This window comes from Aspergillus piperis (assembly GCF_003184755.1).
Source record: "Aspergillus piperis CBS 112811 unplaced genomic scaffold BO85scaffold_3, whole genome shotgun sequence".
NCBI lineage: Eukaryota > Fungi > Ascomycota > Eurotiomycetes > Eurotiales > Aspergillaceae > Aspergillus > Aspergillus piperis.
In genome coordinates, this window is record NW_020291593.1 from 92507 (window position 1) to 112671 (window position 20165).

General features: G+C 42.0%; 7 protein-coding genes across 7 annotated transcripts; 4 read left to right on the forward strand and 3 right to left on the reverse strand.

Annotated features, from left to right (window-relative positions):
* The first annotated feature begins 3580 nt into the window (after window positions 1-3580).
* BO85DRAFT_176849 (porphobilinogen synthase HEM2) lies at window positions 3581-5305 on the forward strand. The gene is made up of 3 exons (XM_025654329.1): window positions 3581-3627; window positions 3706-4197; window positions 4247-5305. Exons 2-3 carry the CDS (start codon window positions 3979-3981, stop codon window positions 5150-5152), a joined length of 1125 nt encoding a protein of 374 aa, XP_025518693.1. The 5' UTR covers window positions 3581-3627; window positions 3706-3978; the 3' UTR covers window positions 5153-5305.
* Window positions 5306-5813: 508 nt separating this feature from the next.
* Window positions 5814-7996, reverse strand: BO85DRAFT_364122 (acetyltransferase; the record flags this gene model as incomplete). The annotated part of the gene is made up of 2 exons (XM_025655687.1): window positions 5814-7033; window positions 7105-7996. The coding sequence occupies 2 exons, from the start codon at window positions 7994-7996 to the stop codon at window positions 5814-5816; spliced, it is 2112 nt and encodes a 703-aa protein (XP_025518694.1).
* Window positions 7997-9093: 1097 nt separating this feature from the next.
* On the reverse strand, window positions 9094-9555 carry BO85DRAFT_456472 (uncharacterized protein; the record flags this gene model as incomplete). The annotated part of the gene is made up of 3 exons (XM_025661447.1): window positions 9094-9363; window positions 9401-9473; window positions 9503-9555. 3 exons carry the CDS (start codon window positions 9553-9555, stop codon window positions 9094-9096), a joined length of 396 nt encoding a protein of 131 aa, XP_025518695.1.
* Window positions 9556-11019: 1464 nt separating this feature from the next.
* On the forward strand, window positions 11020-14890 carry BO85DRAFT_364700 (exportin CRM1; the record flags this gene model as incomplete). Its single annotated transcript, XM_025655709.1, has 11 exons — window positions 11020-11085; window positions 11172-11201; window positions 11265-11337; window positions 11393-11464; window positions 11514-12226; window positions 12273-13044; window positions 13092-13562; window positions 13677-13906; window positions 13976-14354; window positions 14408-14579; window positions 14650-14890. The coding sequence occupies 11 exons, from the start codon at window positions 11020-11022 to the stop codon at window positions 14888-14890; spliced, it is 3219 nt and encodes a 1072-aa protein (XP_025518696.1).
* A 626-nt stretch (window positions 14891-15516) lies between these two features.
* Window positions 15517-16637, forward strand: BO85DRAFT_390248 (PPP1R11/YPI1 family protein). Its single transcript, XM_025656765.1, has 2 exons — window positions 15517-15881; window positions 15934-16637. The coding sequence occupies exons 1-2, from the start codon at window positions 15644-15646 to the stop codon at window positions 16227-16229; spliced, it is 534 nt and encodes a 177-aa protein (XP_025518697.1). The 5' UTR covers window positions 15517-15643; the 3' UTR covers window positions 16230-16637.
* Window positions 16575-19254, reverse strand: BO85DRAFT_517030 (shugoshin family protein). The gene is made up of 4 exons (XM_025664881.1): window positions 19007-19254; window positions 18510-18945; window positions 17920-18458; window positions 16575-17861 (listed from the first exon to the last, which is right to left on the reverse strand). Exons 1-4 carry the CDS (start codon window positions 19062-19064, stop codon window positions 16729-16731), a joined length of 2166 nt encoding a protein of 721 aa, XP_025518698.1. The 5' UTR covers window positions 19065-19254; the 3' UTR covers window positions 16575-16728.
* A 349-nt stretch (window positions 19255-19603) lies between these two features.
* BO85DRAFT_435122 (DASH complex subunit DAD2) lies at window positions 19604-20163 on the forward strand (the record flags this gene model as incomplete). The annotated part of the gene is made up of 3 exons (XM_025658503.1): window positions 19604-19850; window positions 19911-19970; window positions 20027-20163. 3 exons carry the CDS (start codon window positions 19604-19606, stop codon window positions 20161-20163), a joined length of 444 nt encoding a protein of 147 aa, XP_025518699.1.
* Between the last annotated feature and the right edge of the window lie 2 nt (window positions 20164-20165).

Genomic DNA, 20165 nt, shown 5'->3' on the forward strand with positions numbered 1-20165 from the left:
TATCTATAAGTATTAATATTATAAAAAATTTATAAAAGATTTTTAATAGTATTCTAGTAATAATAAATAAGTATAATAAAATAATTTTTTTTATTTTTTTAAAGAATTTTTTAATTATATAAAATATCTGTGAAGATTATTACAGATTATAATAATATATTTATAAAAAAATTCTAATTAAATTTTATATATATTTTTATAATAAAATAAAGATTAAGTACAGCTTATTATCTGTAAATAAATAATTAAATAAAATATTTAAATAATATTCTTGAATAGTACTTGTAAAATTATATAAATTTTAAATAAAATAATTAAGTTAATCTTTTATTATTTATAAAATTTATATATAATAACTTCTTATAAATCTTAATTAAAAAAATATTATTTTATATTATCTTCATGAAGTACCTGTGAATAATTAAATTAAATTTTTATAAAGAAATTTAAAAAAAGAAAAATATTTATATAAGACTTAAAAAAATTTAAAATATTTATAAAAGAGTTAAGAAAAATCTAATCTTTATTTATAAAAAATGAAAAAAGTATTATAATTATATAAAATAATTTAAGAATCTCACAGTAAATTAAATAATTTAGTTATATATAAAATATCTTCTATAAAAGTAGACTAGTAAGAAACTAGATCTATAAAATAAAAAATTATATTATATATTAAAAAAATAAATATATAAATTTATTAATTTAAATTATTTATAAATATATAAATTTATAATATATTCTATATTGTTTTACTTCGTGAGCACTATAAAATAAATAAAATAAATTTATAAAAATATTTTTATTTATAAAAAAAATTTCGTGAATACTACCTGAAGATATTATTTATATTATAAAAATAAAGTTAAAGTATAGAGATTTTAATTAAATAGAAAAAATATTCTAGTAAAAATAATATATAAGAATCTGCTATAAATTTATATTATTTATAATTATATAAGAAATTTATAACCAGGAGATAGTTTTTATTATTAAAATAAAAAAATAATAGAGATTATATTATAAAAATAAAAAGAAAATAATTATCTAATTTTCTATAAATTCTAATTACTAGATATCTTTATATTATATATAAATAAATTTATATTATAAAATAAAAAATAAATTATATTAATCCTGTAAAATATCTATCCTGATTATTATTAAAATAAATATTTTTAATAACTAATATAAAAATAATTATTATATTTTTTATTATAATTATTATTAATATATATTATAAAAGCCAGGGCACCGCTTTAATTCTAATAATATATATTATATTTTTTATTAAAAAAGAATTATACTCTAGTTCAGATTATAAATATAATTTTATAAAATTAAATATATTTTTTAATTATTTTTATAAAATTTATTTAATAAAAAATACAGAATAAAAAATAGATATTAGTATTTACTAATATTTTTAACTAGAAAGTAGCTTCTGTATTTTTAAGAAAAAAAAATTAAATAAAATAATTAAATATATTATAAAAATTTTAATAAATTAAGACTCTATAGATAGCTTTATAAATTAATATAATAATTAATTTTAAATTATTCTAGAAATATTTACAGAAAGCAGAAATAGTTTATAAATATAAGAATTTTTCATAATTAGGATTGCTAATATATTAATTAAAATATATTATTTTTTATAGATTTTTTTAATAAAAACTGTGGACAGCAGGTACTATAAAAACTAAATAATATTAAATATATCTGTAAAAAGTACAGACTGTAATAAATCAATATCTATATATATATATAAATATCTATATATATATATAAATATCTATAAAAATAAAATAATTTATTATAATAGAAGGCACAGGGGCTGCAGATAAAAAAAACTATATTAATAATAATAATAATAATAATAAATAACTACTATTATTAACCATAAATTTAATCAATCTTATAAAAAAAGAAAGGCTTACTACAGAATAAAAAATAAGAAAAAAAACTATAAATAATAAAAATAAATTAATAAAAAATAAAATTATAATAATAAATTTATTTAATAGTAACAGCAGTAGTATATTAGCATGTAGTAATAAAAAAATAAATTTTATATAAAAATATTATACTTTATAAAATATAATAACTATTTATAAAAAAATTATTTATTTTTTTATAGGGGGGAAGAGTAGAAGATAATTATATATAAAAATAATAATAAATATTTTTATTAAAACTGCACAAGAAAAGAATATTAATATAATATTATAAAAAATAAAAAAATATATTATATCAGTCAGATAAACTGGTTATTATAAAATATAATAAAATATACTATATTAATTAAATAAGTTATTAATTATTATAAAATATAAGAAAAGAAATTATATATAAACATTTTCACAGGGAGGGAGGGAGTAGAAAAAATTATAAAAAAATTTAAATTCTAAATAAAAAAAAATTATATAAAGTTTTATTAGAAATCCTGAGTCTTGAGTCCTGATTTATATCTTAAAATAAATTTATTATTAATATATATTAAATTTTAAAAGATATTCTGCAAGAAGCCTGAGATTTTATAATAAATTATAAAATTTTATAAATAAAAAGTAACACTTTATATATCTTATAAAAAAACTTTATTAAAAGAGACTTGTGAAAAAACTATTACAAGAAATATATTTATAATATTAGAAAAGAATAAGATAGGATAAAATACTATAAAGATATCTTATAATAAGATTCTATAAATAATAATATAAGAAAGTCCTTGTAAGAGTACTGTAAAATAAAAAAAATAAATAATTTTTTTTATTTGATTTCTTTTATAAAGATTTATAAATAAGGGTTTTAATAATATCTAACTCTTATAAATAATAATATAGATTATTAATTTTATAAGAATACTTTAAATAAATAAATATTATAATTATTATTAATACTTACAGCCTTGGGAACTAAGACCTTATAAAAAAAAGATAATTATAAAGATTTAAATTTTTATAATTCTTGTAATTAAATTATTATAAGAAATATTTATATTAATAGTAGTTTTATTATAAAATTAAATTAATATTATTATATGATTTACAGGCTGCCCGCGAATACTTTAACTATTTATGGATAGAGGATAGGATAGTTAATAATAATACTTTAAGAAAATAGACCCTGCGTTCAATCCTCGTGAATAAGATATACTTTTCACACTATCTCAACACATTCACCCTTATAATAAATTTGTTGAGATAAATAGATTTAAAATAGATGAGTTTTGGTGTGATTTGGGGGGTTGTCCCGAGACTTTTGAGCACCTATCTGTATATCAAGATAAGATTCAGTCATTCAGAAATAAGCAGATATATAGATGAAAGGATATCTAGACAATATACTGAAGTGAGATCCGGAGAGAAGTAGATATAAATTGATAAAAATCAAAGAATATGTTGAAGTTAAATTCCAAAAAAAGCAGATATAAAGATAAAGAAGTATTATAAAATATGTTGAAGTGAGATTCAGGGAGGGACAGATGCCCGAGATGTTAGACTCAATATATATTTATTTTATGTCTATGTAAATAACAGTTTTCGAATACTATTTTCTACGACATTGCCCATAGTATTTTTCTAAATCCTTAAATCTAAAATTTTCAATATGTTAAGCTGTTGAGTATGTATTTCTAATTGATATGGTACGGGATGACCGAGGTCTCTTACTGTGCATCCAGACAACACTGACATGCCACAGTTCCATGTCATTTTAGTAATCAGACGCTCCTGGTAAGCTGCGCCTCCCAACGGAAGATCGTTCGGACCACTTAAGTTTATTCAATTCTGCACATTCAACTGCGTTCCTGCCACGTACATGGCCATAACAATCAAAGTCAATATTCAACACTTTAACCCTATACGCTGGCAACGTTCTTCAGAGCCCAATATTAATTGAAGCAACAAACATTTGCTCAACCGTTAAAGCAGAAACCGAGTTCGACCATTCTACTCAATATAGACTCATCTCATCATGTCGTTTTCAAACCTTGTTTCTGACCTTGCATTCAGAGACGCTCAGGATGACCGAAGTTCTCAAATATCCCATGCACGGTCGCAAGCCACCGCACGATCATATACCAGCACGGCTGCGACCAGCGTTAGCATATCTGGTGACATATCTAGCCAGCTTCATTCTGGTTATAGTCACCCATTGAGTAGATCATGGCAAGCCGAGAAGCAGTTGACCAAGGTTCGTATTGCGATACAGTCCTGTAGTATCATGGTCTGACTGTGTGCAGGAGATGCTCATCTATCCCCTATTTATTACTGATAACCCTGATGAAGAGACGCCTATTCCATCCCTTCCAAATCAGTATCGCCGAGGGTTGAATCGATTAGTTCCCTTTCTAAGACCATTGGTACAGAAAGGACTGCGTTCCGTGATTCTGTTCGGTGTCCCTTTGCATCCATCTGCAAAGGATGCGCTGGGAACCGCTGCAGATGATCCGACCGGTCCAGTAGTTCAGGCCATCCGCCTTCTTCGTTCGCGCTTTCCTCAACTTTATATCGTGACGGATGTCTGTCTTTGTGAATACACCTCACATGGTCATTGCGGAATACTACGTGAGGATGGGACGCTCGATAACGCACAATCCGTTGATCGGATTTCAGATGTAGCCCTCGCCTATGCTGCCGCTGGTGCTCACTGCGTGGCTCCGTCAGATATGAACGACGGCAGAGTCCGCGCCATAAAGCTCAAGCTTATTGAAGCTGGTATTGCTCATCGTGTCCTCCTGATGTCCTACAGTGCAAAATTCAGTGGATGTCTATATGGTCCCTTCCGAGATGCCGCAGGCTCTTGCCCATCCTTCGGAGACCGCAGGTGTTACCAATTGCCTCCAGGTGGCCGGGGACTTGCTCGGCGAGCGATACAGCGCGATATTGGGGAGGGTGCAGACATAATAATGGTGAAGCCCGCTAGTAGCTATCTGGATATCATACGGGATGCCAAGGAGCTTGCCAAAGACATGCCAGTTGCCGCATACCAAGTTAGCGGAGAGTATGCCATGATACATGCAGGGGCCAAGGCTGGCGTTTTCGATCTGAAGTCAATGGCTTTCGAGAGCACAGAGGGTATACTACGGGCAGGAGCTGGTATCATTGTGAGCTATTTTGTGCCCGACTTTCTGGATTGGCTTTCTTAAGCTATTGTGATAAGACCGAGCTAAATCATGACTGTAACGAGTGTGCCCACTTTGCTGTTTATCTCCCCCCCCCCCCAATTATGTTTTTGTCTTTTGCATGTCAAAGTCCATCTATCTGATTGGGCCTGTCGATCGATCGAAAAGCATCAATTTGTTGCTTCATTTCCCTTTGAAACTAAACGGAGGAAAAACGCATTGCCTCTTTTCCTTTCCCGCTTGTCCCTGTTAATCTTATTATATTTCCCCATCTCTTGCTGGCCTTTCATAAATTTCCGATACGCCACATTTTGAACAATTGATGATTTATGTCCGCCCAAATCCTACTTGAAGTCTGTCATCGAAAACAATGCTTCTGTAAAGATGTTTGTGTGTCTAGCTGCTTTGATGTTGAGGACAGGATTATATATCATTTCGCCAATCTACGCCTGCGGACCACTCATGCTATCAAAGAATACAAATAGGGGTCGATGGAAAAACTAAGGTTATGTCAAAGCTTCACACCTTGTGCTCTGAGCCAGCCAGATCTCTCAGAGAGGATGCAGAGAATAAATCGGTATAATTACAAGCGAAGCTGAAGGTTGATGATAAAGACAAGTATAAAATATTTGGTATCCTGAAAGCCAAAAACCAGCTGGTACGTACCAACAGATCTGCACAAAAATCACATATAGCTTGGCTTTAGTCCCTGAAAACCATAGGCTACGATGTCTGACTTTACTACCTCTCCAGGAGCGACATACGCCCCGCGTCGTAGTCGAACACCAGGATAGATCGTACAGCCAGCCCCAACGTAGCAATCTTCCTCGATTGTAACAGGGCGCCCCTGATATCGACTTTGTGAGCCTTTGCGTTCTTGCATATTAGCATGGGCCATTGATGTAAGTATGGTAACCCGGGGACCTATCCAGGTATGGGCACCAATGGTTACAGGACAGTCATCAACAAACAAGCAATTTTCTGAGACCATGACATCTTCACCGATATGCACGTTGTACCCATAGTGACAGTAGAAAGGTGCTTCAACTATAGCACCTTGCCCTAACGACCCTGTCGAACGAGATGAAGTCAGACCAGGAGGTGAGTTGATAGCTGAGCCTGGAGGAACAAGCACTTCCTTCAGCAACCGACTTTGCTCCTTAGTGCTTAACCCCGAAATAGGGTTACAGGCGTTATTGAACCGCCATAAGGCGGCCTTGCAGCGATCCCTTTCTTCCACGAGGTGAACATCATAAGGTCGGTAGAGGTCACCACGTATCATCTTATCTTTTTCGGTGTCCTCGGTCGATAATGTACGAGTAGATAACTGATGTTCGATGCTTAGTGCCATCCGCGCCTGAGCCTGGGGGCTATTAGTGTCCACGTTCCCTGAATGTGCTGATCGTTGATCTATCCCTCCTTGGAAGAGCGGGACTGCCCCGGGTTTGGAATGACCTCCATGAGAAAGCTCTCTGATAGGAGGAACGATTGGGAAATCAGACTTAGCAGGGCCTTCCCGGGATAACTCATGAATCGAGGGGACCTCGCGGTAATCAGGCTTTGCCACATGATCGGAGATATAGGAAGGGTGGCCTGTGCTTCCCCAGCTGCGTTTCGTCCATGGACCGCGACCGGAATTAGTTCCTGTGGGACTAGTATTGAACGAGGCAGTTGCCCGGTCGCTTTCGTCTACAACAATAGGCCTGATTTTCCCTGGATCAAGTTGTTCCGGCAAGGTTTGTTGCCGGTCATGCTGACTTATATCGTGGACATACTGAGAATTGACATCCAAATAGCCTTCCTTGGATTGCAGAGGAACTGGAGTTTTCGAATTCGACGGCTTTTGCCAGGTGCTTCGGGAAGAATAGCCCTCACACAAAAAGCCCCCCCTGATACAGTTGTTGCCTACAACACCGATGAAGTTAGATCGTAACCATACCACAACACAGCTACGGAAACCATATCACCAAACTTACAGGCAGGATGTTGTTCATCGCACTTCTTTTTCCTCCTCCGACAAGTCATGCAGCCTGTTTTGGTTCGGTTACTAAACACGCGTTTTCTCTTGGGTGCAACTTGTACGGCTGCCTGGGGCCGCTCCTGAGGAAGTACAGATAGTGAGGATGGCTGCTCACTCTGTGCTGGCCCTTCCGTTGGACGACCGCTTGTAACCCCCCAATTCTTTTGAGACGTATCATGGCCATTGGCCTCGCGCTGAAGTGCCTCAGCCAATTGAGCATCGGATGCGTCAAACTGTTGTGCACGCTGGGCTTGATGTACCAGCTGGGAATCATAATCATGCCATGTTGTATTTGCGGGTGGCGTCCGAGTATCACCCCCATGTTCCTCTAATCGAGGCTGAGTAGAAGGGGATGGATGCTTGGTTTCGCTTTCACCATGGGACATGCCGGTGTCGTTCGACGTAGATGTCTGAGTGGGGGGTTGGCTCGTATCATCCGAACGTAGAACCGGGCTTTTCGGAGCCCTGCGAAGCATACCATGGCTTTCTTCTTGTTCCCCAGATTCCGACCTTTTCCGTTTGCTTTTGCTGGGGCCCGACGAGCCACTCAGGGAAGGTGACCGCTGAGAATGAGGCTCTTCTGGTTCATTAGCACTGTTGCCGCTCTCAGCGTTCCCATTCCCCTGTATTTGTTCGTCGAGGCGAGATTGCGCATCTAAACCATTTCGTACGATGACATCGGAGGATTCAACGGCGCAATCGGTTACAGCCGGTGTGGGCACAGATCCCGCAGTAACCGAGGGCTCTTTTCCGTTCACTGCAGTAAATCGAGAAGGGCTATGGTCCGCCCTGGGCGCTTTTTCGGTGTCTTGATCATTCATTACCGATGTAGAAGCCACTGTTGCCATGGTAAATGAACAGCTCAGTGTATGGATGGTTATAGATCAGCGCGGATGAAAGTTGAACTATCCGACATTTGCTTTGAGGACAAAGCTCCTTGTACCCGATGATGATGATTACCGCCACTTACTGGCTAATGGACGATGGAATCGCTAGACGCGCCTGTCTGTATTTGCAAATTGCCCAATATAATCTTGTGAATTATGCGCGCTGAATTGAATCATTTGTGGTCTCCAAACAAGCACATCGAATTCAGTCCCAAAGGGATGCAAGCTCAGGAAGCGGTGCAGGAGATTTGAAGCGGAAACATATGTCGTGCAAGTCGACTATGCTGGAAAGAGAGATAGAGAAGGCTATCGTAGTATTTGAATATCCGGTCACTTCCTAGTAAATAACTAGGTGACTTGTATGACTACCCCTAGGACTGTGCCACTAAAGAGGCCAATCTCGAGTTGTTGTTGGGCTGGGGGAATGCCCGGCAGTAGAGGCAAGGAAATAAGTGTTTTAGCGCAGAAGTAGGAGCGAAAATGTTTTGGACATTGCAGGGAAGGTCGCGAAGAGAAAGGTGGGAAGAAGAGAGGAAAATAGAAAGCGCGTTCCTCGCTTTGGAAGTAAGAAAAATAAGGATAGAGGGAAGAATAGCAACTATGATGCGCAGAAGGTTACGTGAAGCGAGTAGAAATGCTAGATTAAGATGGTAGATTGAAATGGGGGAATGTCTGGCCGTCTCACATCAATTCGCAGGGATGGATTCAAGATAGGGCGGTTACTAAATAGAAAAGAGGGGAAAGGCGTCAAAGGAAAGAAGGAGGGGAAAGTGTAGTGGCCGTGGTCGTACTAGCAGTGGAGAGAAGATGGATAGGCAAACGATAACAATTATAGGTCAGCGAGTAGTATGTCGAAACGGACTCCTAGAACGAAATTTTTTGCCGCCTGCAGGTGGGAATCAAGAAACGAGGCATTTCACTAAGGAACCAATAGTACCTAGTTGCAAACCCCAGGAAAGAAAAAGGAAAGACGAGCAGCCGTAAGGAGGGGGGGCGGGAAGAAAAATAGTAATGTTAAAGAGGTAAACGACCAGGGGAGTCGAAGTACTAGCAGTACCTTAGTGGGATGGATGCACTGTAGAGTTGGAGTTGTTCATTGGGTGTCGTACATCCTGGCAGAAGGATGCGGCTGCCAGCTGGCCGCTGAGCACTCGACAGGATTGAAGTTGGCGCGCGATCGGCCATGAGCGGCGCGAAGCAAATGGTTGGCTACCACAACCCCGGCAAGCAGCTTCTGGTTGGTTGGACGTGAAGTTAAAAGACGCATGAGTTTGAGCGATGGCGCGCTCAGGCGACACGCCACCTTTGGGAGGGGGGAATCGACTCGCCTTGGTTCGGTGGCTTTTGCACTGCCGTCTGCTCTACCCGCGAGGGAAGCGCGGCACGGCGGCCGCGGAAAAGGTTCCTGGTGGGTCGAAGCGACCTGCGCGTTGACAGCCTGAAATGGTGGGTGTGGAACACGCTTGCACAATAGCTCGGTCGCTTACCAGCGCTGCCTTTTCCCGCCAATTATTCGCCATTGGCGCAGGAGGGACGCGGTTGCGGTTAGTACGGCACAGCACCTGTCTTTCTTCCCTCTTACCTACCGCGGAACCCCCTTCTTCCTCCCCCCCCCCCCCAAAATGTCTGTGCTATCGTCCCGGAAAGCTGAAATTGGCAAATCTCACTCACATTTTGATTTACCAGTAAACAACGGGTATTACCCTCTTTGAATGCTGGGAATTAGTTATACTTCGTATTAGTAGGAGCCCACATCCCCCTCTTTTATGAAGGGTGATATGCCCTATATTGTGACATGATCAGCCACGCACATCATTTCATTCACATTGAAGTAAATTGTATCCCAGCTGTCCTTTGTACGTCTTTGCAAACCAGTGTCCTAATGACCTCAAGTACCAATCATTAGCAATGTCGAAAAACTTCATCTGTTCTAAATTTGCCAAAAGTAACATGAACAGATATTCTCAGCTTCTGGCTGTATTAAGTTATGTAATCTACTATAAAGTGACTGAAGGGTTGATTAGGTGTCACTGGTATCCTAGCACAAACCATGTGTCTTTTTTTATCCACTCACATCTCAATATGGAGACGAAAGCCATATCCTAGAAAAAAAATTCCCCATATCCATTATTGCTAGTCCAACTAGCCCTATGTTTAAATAGACTTTGAAGCAATATGATATATTATAGGCCCATCTTTGGGACGCCTATGATATGCGCAGCTACCCCCCCCCAGGATGTCATATTCGGGCTCATCATAACTGTAAACTCAGAAAAGAATGATCTGGTTACTATAAGCAAGCTCAACATACCTAGATCGATTCTACAGTAAGCCTGAAGACCTTTCATAATCGACATACTATGCAAAAATCTCCACATCGGTATTACCACTCCACAAGTATACTACATTGTGTAAACTTAAGTAATGAAAGGAATAGGTACCCCATAGTCTAGGTATCTAATTCTACAGCTAGTACTACAAATCCGGTAGTTAACTATTTACTGTATCTACTTATAAGTTACTACTAACTAGCTATAGGTCAGAGCTCTAATTGATGACTAAGGCTAAATGGAGATACATCGCACCGGCCCGATAGAATAGCGCCAACAATCCGAGAGACGCGCTGTTCTCACCGCCAGTACTCCGTAGTACGCATTGTTTTTTTCCAGAAATATCCATATCCCAAAGCCAGAACTCTCATCATAAATTACAGCCACCGTACCCCACTTTACCAGCTGCTTCTCCAAGGCTGCTGCATCTTCAGGCAGGAGTTTGCTCCAAGCTCACCCTACCTCCGACGAACCCCTCCAAGGAAGCCTCTTACCCCGCCATATATTCTGCCAACCTATTCTTTCTTGCTACGCCGTCTCGTATCTACGGCCTTCTCTAGACCCTACTGAGTCTTCATCTAGACCTCGCTTGCTTGAATCGTCTATTGAAGGCCGAGGAGCGCAGCGTACAGTACTGTCAACTTGTGGAGCGGAATGTCTGTTTCCATACAAGAGTTGGACAACACAGTCCGGGCCTTCTATGAGGGCAAGGGTGATCTGGTATGTCGCAAGGAGCTGGGCGCTTATGACTTCCAATGTGTGTCCTCATGATTGAGATGTGAACTGACCTGGTATGCGACTCACAGCAAAAGCAAGCTCAGCAGACCCTGACGGAGGTGAGTGACCGAATTGCATAGCACATATCATTCATCTAGCTCTGACTTGTTTCCGGCGACCAGTTCAAGCAAAATCCGGATGCTTGGTTAATTGTGGGAAATATTCTCCAAGAATCAACATACCCACAGACAAAATGTGCGAGACGATGCCTCACTCTATGCTGCAGACGGCCGTGCGCTGATAGAATCAGATCTTGCTCTCCAGGTCCTTGACGATGTGATTATGACGCGATGGAAGGTCTTGCCCAGGGAGCAATGCCTAGGTGATTTCTTTAACTAACCTCGATTGTCAAACTATTCTAACATCCTCAGGTATTCGGAATTTTATTGTCAACTTCATCATCGAGAACTCGAAATCGGAGGACAAGCTAAGGAGTGAGCGAGCCTTCCTTAATAAGCTCAACCTGGTTCTCGTTTCCATCCTGAAACAAGAATGGCCACATAACTGGCCAACTTTTATCAACGAAATCATCTCGTCTTGCCATACCAGCCTGTCCATCTGCGAGAATAACATGGCGATTCTTCGTCTACTATCCGAAGAAGTGTTTGACTTTTCCCAGGATCAAATGACTTCGGTCAAAGCGAGAAACTTGAAGACCTCAATGACGCAGGAGTTCTCGTCCATTTTCCAGCTATGTTCCGAGGTCTTGAACACGGCGAACCAGCCAAGTCTTGTCAAAGCTACGCTAGAGACTCTGCTTCGTTTCTTGAACTGGATTCCTTTAGGATATATCTTCGAAACTCCCATCATAAACACCCTGCTGACGCGGTTTCTGGATGTTCCTGAGTTCAGAAATGTCACACTCAAGTGCCTCACTGAAATCGGCGGGTTACAGATCGGCAACCCGTACAATTACGATGAGAGGCTGGTCCATATGTTCACAGAGACGCTGACTGCAGTTTCAAGAATCATCCCCTTGTCCATGGATTTGAAACAGACCTATGCTAAGAGCAACTCGAGGGATCAAGAGTTCGTTCTCAATTTGGCACTGTTTCTTTCTAGCTTTTTTAGCGCTCATCTGAATGTGAGTTCTCATGGCATAACAATCAGGTTCATGCTAACTCATCAAGCTGATCGAAAAATTGCCCAACCGTGACTACCTCACCCACGCGCATTTCTACCTCATTCGTATCAGTCAAATCGACGACAGGGAAGTCTTCAAGATCTGCCTGGAATATTGGACGAGACTAGTGCAAGAACTGTACGAAGAGATGCAGCAGCTTCCAATCACAGATATCAATCCTCTGGTGAGTATGGGTGTTAGCGGCCTGTCGAACGGAGGTGCACCGCATCCCAGCACATTGGCCAACTATCCTCTCCGGAAACACAAGTACGAGGAGGTTTTATCAAGCCTTCGCACAGTCATGATTGAGAAGATGGTGCGTCCTGAGGAAGTCTTGATTGTTGAAAATGACGAAGGCGAGATTGTTCGCGAATTTGTCAAGGAAAGTGACACCATTCAACTTTACAAGACGATACGCGAATGCCTGGTCTATCTGACTCATCTGGATGTCGTCGACACAGAGAATATCATGATTGAAAAATTGGCCAAGCAGGTTGACGGGTCCGAATGGTCCTGGGCCAATTGTAATACTCTCTGCTGGGCCATTGGTTCAATTTCCGGAGCCATGAATGAAGAGACCGAGAAGCGATTCCTGGTCAACGTCATCAAAGATCTTCTTGGTCTTACCGAAATGAAGCGTGGAAAGGACAACAAAGCCGTCGTGGCGAGTAATATCATGTATATTGTCGGACAGTATCCGAGATTCCTGAAAGCGCACTGGAAATTCTTGAAGACCGTGGTGAACAAGCTTTTCGAGTTCATGCATGAGACTCATGAAGGTGTGTTGCTACCCTGCAGATGGAAAGTCATTACTAACTCAAACCAGGTGTTCAGGACATGGCTTGCGATACATTCATCAAGATTGCGAATAAATGCAGGCGGCATTTTGTTGCGCTTCAACCGGGGGAGAACGAACCATTCATTGAGGAAATTGTTCGCAATATGAGGAAAATTACTTGTGATCTTTCTCCTCAGCAGGTCCACACTTTTTACGAAGCCTGTGGCTACATGATCTCGGCACAAGGCCAAAAGGGCCTCCAGGACCGACTGATCGAAAATTTGATGTCCCTGCCTAACTCAGCCTGGGATGCCATCATAGTGCAGGCAAACCAGAACCCCGCTATACTTCAAGATGGCGAGACGATAAAAATCATCGGAAATATTATGAAGACGAATGTCGCAGCATGTTCCTCTGTGGGCACTTACTTCTATTCCCAGCTTGGACGGATTTATCATGACATGCTCAATATGTTCCGTGCCTCCAGCCAGCTTATCAGTGACGCTGTAGCGCATGATGGTAAGGATGTCTTCTTCTGTCCCCGCCACACTCTTACCTCTCGTCATTCCCGTTTCACTTCACCCCTTATGCAGCGAGCATGTCACTTGTTAGGGCTTTCTGACCATTATATAGGCAACATTGCAACGAAGACCCCGAAAGTCCGGGGTCTAAGGACGATCAAGAAGGAAATACTGAAGCTCATCGACACCTATGTGCAGAAAGCCGACGACCTGGAAATGGTAAATGCAAACATGGTCCCTCCGCTCCTGGAGGCCGTTCTCGTCGACTACAATCGCAATGTCCCTGACGCGCGCGAGGCGGAGGTCTTGAACGTCATGACAACGATTATTCACAAGTTACACGTAAGCCAGCCCTACTAGATGACATTGAAGCCTTGCAGGATTGATATGAAGCTGACATGTGCTATCCAGAATCTGATGGAAGACAAAGTCCCCTTGATAATGGAGAGCGTCTTTGAATGCACACTAGGAATGATCAACAAAGACTTCCATGACTATCCAGAGCACCGTGTTCAGTTCTTCAAGTTGATTCAAGCTATCAACTTGTACTGTTTCCCGGCATTGCTCAAGCTCGATGCTACGCAATTCAAGTTTGTCATCGACTCTTGCATGTGGGCCAGCAAACACGACAATCGTGAAGTCGAGAATACAGGTCTCACAATGTGCCTTGAGCTCATGAACAACATGGCCGACACTGATGCTCAGACCTCAAATATTTTCTTCCAACAGTTTTACATTCCTATCTTGCAGGATGTGTTCTTTGTCCTGACAGACAGTGATCATAAAGCCGGTATGTAGTCCTTGTTCCTGTAGACAGAAGTGTGCTAATGTCTATTATAACAGGGTTCAAATCACAGGCCATGCTATTGTCGCGCATGTTCTACTTCATTGAGTCTGGCAAAGTGCAAAACCCGATTTATTCTCCTGAGCAGGCACCCTTAGGGACATCCAACAAGGATTTCTTGCAGGAATATGTCGCGAATCTCCTACAAAATGCTTTCAAGAATCTCCAGGAGTATGTTCTACCCGATCATGAGGAGCATATGGGCCGAAGGAAACCGAATGATTGGCTAATATTTTCCCAGAATCCAAATCAAACAATTTGTTGTTGGCTTGTTTGCATTCAATGACGACTTTAACAAGTTCAAGACGCACCTGCGTGATTTCTTGATATCACTGAAGGAGTTCTCCGGTGATAACGCAGACTTGTATGCGGAAGAAAGGGAGCAAGCCTTGCGGGATGCTAAAGCCGCTGAACGAGACCGAGCAATGAGGGTAGGTGGTCTTTTGAAGCCATCCGAAATGGATCAAGAGGATGAGCTATGACTGGACAAGGAACTGCGTTCCGAAGTTGCGCTATCAACTGCCGATACCACAGCGCATGGCAATGATCCCAGGTCTTTATCGGCAAGTGACTGGTTTGATGGCTGGTCATGTTATGGACTCTAAGTTTGAACTAATTGCCATTTAACGAACAAGAAATTATCAGTGCGTATTGGGTTTCTTTCATCATATGGTCCTCATGTAAAGTCAGTCTTGGTGCTTCCAGAGCGCAGCGCGATATTCCTCCGCTCTTTCCTTCGTGCCTTCCCTCAACAATCAATTTGCAGTGACAACATATTTGAAGCTTTCCACCCAACGGAATAAAAAAAAAAGAAAAGAAAGAGGTAGCCAGGCGCTGCGGTGACAAGGTCGTAGAAATTCCAAAAGGGAGCATGAAGTAATGGAACATAGATATATTCTCTCGGAGGTGGCCATTCAACTACAAAGAGGTCATTCTACTTAAGGGTAGTCTAGTATAATCCAGAACAAAGAACAAGCATTCATTATTCTACACATGAATACTTGTTGTGCAAGTAAACCCCAACGTCTATCAGTAGTAGTTGAGCGCGTACCAGAAGCGAAAAGGCGGTGTGCGGCCGGCTTCTTGCTGTGATGCATCTCCGTCAGAAGCAAACCCCATTTATCTGAACGCTCTAATGGTCCAAGAGACATTTTAGCCCCGACGATAATAAACTTTGTCCCATAACAGCATCAGGACGCCTCTCCGTCTCCGGAGTTGCGCCAATATTGAAGTTTATGACCATGTCTCGGACTCGCCAAATACCGTCTGAGCCAGCAAGTAGTTCTCAACTGGAATTGACAGAGGAGCATACCAACACTTCGTCAGCTATTCCAGGTCCAGCAACACTGAGGTTAAGAGCAGCAGATGAGCCTGCTGCTAACCGGCCCGAAATGAATGAGGGCACCTCCCGACGTATACGCTGGAGTGAAGATGTCATAGATAACGAAGGAATGGGAAAAAAGAGTTCCAAAGGTAATCCTTCCCTAGCCAGTGGATTTTCCGAGTCTGTGCTCACATATGGCAGTGTGCTGCATCTATCACAAAAGCCGACCTATTGGCGATAGTAGCTCCGAGTCCGAATCCTCGGACTCCAGTACTTCTAATTCGGACACAGATAGCGACGGCGAAGCGGCCTGCCATAGAAGGACGGGACACCGCCCGCCTACAGGGCAGGGAGAAGACTATGCTTCTTCTGGTCAGAGGCCTCCATCGAACAGAGAAGGAAGAACCTGCCGATCAAGTCACCGAACGAGGAAAACGAAACGAAAACCAAGCCCAAATGCCTATGAGAAAATGCCAAAGACTACAAAGGGCCGTTAAAATATTCGAGATCTTTCGCAGACCAATGCTGTGATTCATCCTCAGTATCCAGCAGTTAAGGTCTCCCACAATAGTGTTTGTTATATGCCATAAGAGGATTTATCTTAATCACATGCAATGCGATAACGACATCAATTGATACGCCCCATCAAATCTGCATTCTCAGTATCGTACAAATGGAAACCCACACTGACTATCAAGGTTAGCCTTTTCTTACCTGTCCCCTGAGCGTCCTTGGATAGCACGGATGTCTCATAGTACTTCTTCTAGCATGATTTTTCAAGAGGTTATCTATACAATAAACGTAAATATTACTGGGTGGTTGAAGATGGTGCAGGACATCAGACTTAGTTCAGAAGGCTTGCTGGAATCTGTACAGTACTAGAAAGCGAATAAAGGGAATGAATGGATGAGGGGACAATGAAAGAAGTGGTAATGCTGTGATTATAAAGGGTGAGCCGATTGTAGACTCCGTTTATCAACAACTATGAAGTATATTTCACAGCATCATGCTTTTTCTTCTAGCCATAGCAGCCGCGGCACGTTGCCCGCGCTTAGTCCGCCCTGATTCGGCCAGCCTCGAAGTAGACAAGTCTGCTCCAGTACTCGCTTCTGGTTGCTGTGTAGGAAGGCTCGGTTTGACGAATCCTTCAAGAGATCTGGTCGAGTATGAATTACCTGCACGGGCCTCTGATGGAGAGTCATCTTGGCTGTCTATGCCTATATGGCCGTTGTTTGCTGGTTGAAGTTCACCTTTTCTGGATGACTCGGGCTGCGAGGAATGCCGTCTAGAATTCCGAGCTGTAGCAGGTCTGGCCTTGCACCCAATAGGGGGGACGTTCCTCGTAATATCATTACCAACCATCTGCGACGGCTGCGTCTGACAATTGCCATCTTCCGCCATTACTTCATCGACTTTACTACTCCCAGCCACCCAGTGATGGGGATATGCCCCTGTAGACTCGCAAATGCCTTCAGGTGCCATATCGCACTTGCTTGCCGGAGAAGTCTTCCGTTTCCTCTGAGATACCGAGTTCATTTGCTGGGTGGATGAATCTGCTGCTGCCTCTGTCGTCGATAATCTAGGTTCTTTGCCTGAAGAATCCGAGTTTCGCGGTCTTCGACCATTCGATCGCCCATTCTTGCGCAGGTCCTCATCCTCGTTCGAATCCAGCCGTGCATTGAGAGAGCTAGAGCTTCGTCTTGGGTGATCGCCAACTGCTGCTATCAATTCCTTCGTAGGTCGCCTCATCTTGTCTCGTAAATTTGGCTCCGCATAGCTCACAATGGCTCTCTGACGCCTGGAAGGCCTTGTTGGGCCGGACACCTCAGGCATATTCCTTGGTCCGCTCTCAGTTTCTAGTAGCGTCGACGACTGCGTGTTGGGCTCGGATTTACCCATGGGATTTTCGTTAAATCTCTCTTCATCTGTGGACTGATAGATTCGACACTGTCCAGGCGTCAACTCTTGCCTCGACTGCTCGGGATCCGTGCTCTTTTCGGGGGGTGTTTGGGACAACCCAACTTGCCCATCCTTTTCATGAACGGAGGATAATGTGCCCTTCTGGTGCTTCTCTTGCACCATTGTAGTATGTGCTTTCGTTGGGCTGGTCACATTCATGTTCGTGCTTCCTACATCATCATTAGCTGATCAAATCTCAGTATTGCGGTGGCATGGCACAGCACATACTATGCTTCAATGCTTTCCGTTTTGCCAACCTGTGACTCATTGCCTCTTCTGTCAAAAGCGATGCCTTCCCTCTCGATGGGCTATCATCAGCCTCTGAAGACAGCGACTGCTCGTTGTTGCCCACCGGTGAAGGTGACTGCATGCTTGTCCGTGGAACGTCGGATTTTCTCGATAACGATTCTATTGTGTCTTCGTGATGCACCGAAATTTTGCGCTTGGCCCCTGGGCCAAAGATAGCCCCAGGGATGTTTCGTTTCGAGGTTGCCCCGTGATCCATGCTAGGACTTTCCATTTGCTTTGATGCTAAGTTGGGCCTTTTTCTTTTCCTGGTTTCAAGAGTTGGTGGCAAAACTGCCTCGTCCTCGTTCGATATGTACTCGTCGTGTCTTGGTGCCTGCTGCGCATTCATGATATCGGAAGTATCATTCGTAGAGGAGCTGTCGTCCGCTGTGTCTGGCTGCGTGACTACAGGTTCTTCCGGAGTAGGAGATCGCAGATTATCGGCAGTATTATATCGGATATCTTGCAGCTCTTGCGGCCTGTTCATAGTAAGCATTGAAGATCCAAGGCTCGGGGTTTCGTTTCCTTACTCTAATGTTCTTCTGGGGTAATATTTGTCTTCCAGGATGACAGGAAGCCTTCCATCTTCGTCTTTCCCATGATTGAGCTCATCATCAGCAGCCTTCGGTTTCCAATCCGGCAGTGCCCGATGCTGGCTTGAATCTCGAGGATTCTCTGCACATTTGCTGTAGAACGTGCGCGGAAGTGCGCCAAGGTCAGCCACCAGGTTGTTCAGCTCCGCCAACTTGCTGTCTAGTCTCGTCTTGATGTCGTAAACACCATGCTGGAGTAGCCGGACAGCCTCAAATCTCTCTACCTCCTGGCTAAGGCTTATTACTTGCTCCCGAAGCGAGACATTTTCTGAGAGGAGATGAGAGACTTCAGATTCCAGGCTGCGAATGCGGAGGGACTGTATCGAGTTTACTCGGGCGATCTCACGATTCTGTCGCACAAACCGTCGTTTTACTGATGTGGCGCTAGAGTCAGCTTCAGTAAATTCCCAGCGGGGAGGGGTTGCGGTGCTTACAGGCCTCTATGTGCTCTGTTGGAGCTGACGATTCATTTAAGCGAGCCATACCCGGCATAAGGAGGCAAGACTGCGGTCAATTCCTTTAGGCAGTCAATCGCCCAGAGACCATGTATATCAGAAGTAGCAAAGGCAGCCAGCATCCACACTTATCCTGTATTGTAGATAGTATCTTGCCTCCTTATCCGAATCAACCGGTGAGTAAACAAGAGTGGGTGGATGTGGCCCCGTGATAGTTGACAAACGCGGGTTGGTTGTTGACAAATGCCCTTATCGGGACTAGTGTGATTGCTGTCGGTCTGCGACCGCTCAAATGGTGCATCATAATAATGATAGAAGCTAGCCGCAATGAATCATTCACATCTTACCTTTCAGTTTATCATCTAGCCGCAGCTCCCTTTAAAAACCGACATTCTCGTGTAATACAGCTCTTCACTATATCTACAAGCCACAACTGCAGTCATACCAACTAGCGTGCGGTCTGTGCAGCCTGCGTCTTTCACTATTCACTATCCGTCAATATACCCCGCCTCTATTGACTTCAAAAAGGGTCAGACATCTACAAACCGCGGCCAGTAGCATCAAATCTTCTACATCATGGCATACATGTCTCGTACTGCTTCCATGCTCCCTCCCGGATCCTCGGCCACATCCTCGTTTCGTCAGCCAAACCAACAATCTACAACAATCTCACAGCAACAGTCTTCGGTCCTAGCATCCCGCATTGCAGCAAAAAGGGCTGAACTAGACAATCTGAGGCAGCTCCGTGATATGAGTGCAGCGCTGGCTTCGCAGATGCAGGCTTTACAGGACAAGCTTGGGACCCTCAAGGATGGCACAGAAGGTTTGTCAATTCGAATATCATGGTGGAGTATGTCCTGATTGACTCTCGTGTTGGCTGTAGCTGTCGCGTGTGTCCTTGCAAACTGGGATAATGTACTGCGGGCCATCAGCATGGCCTCGAGTAAGTTTGCTCTCTGTTGTAGATTTGCTCTCAAACGATGCTGATCAAATAAAAAGCGAAAGCCGCGAACTTGAACCCATTGATGGAACACACGCCAGATTCAACTACCAAAAGACTACCGAATGGCTCACCTATGCCTGCTACTCTGGTACGGATACCCGTTTCAAAGCAGGAAGAGCCTCCTAGCCAGTGAAT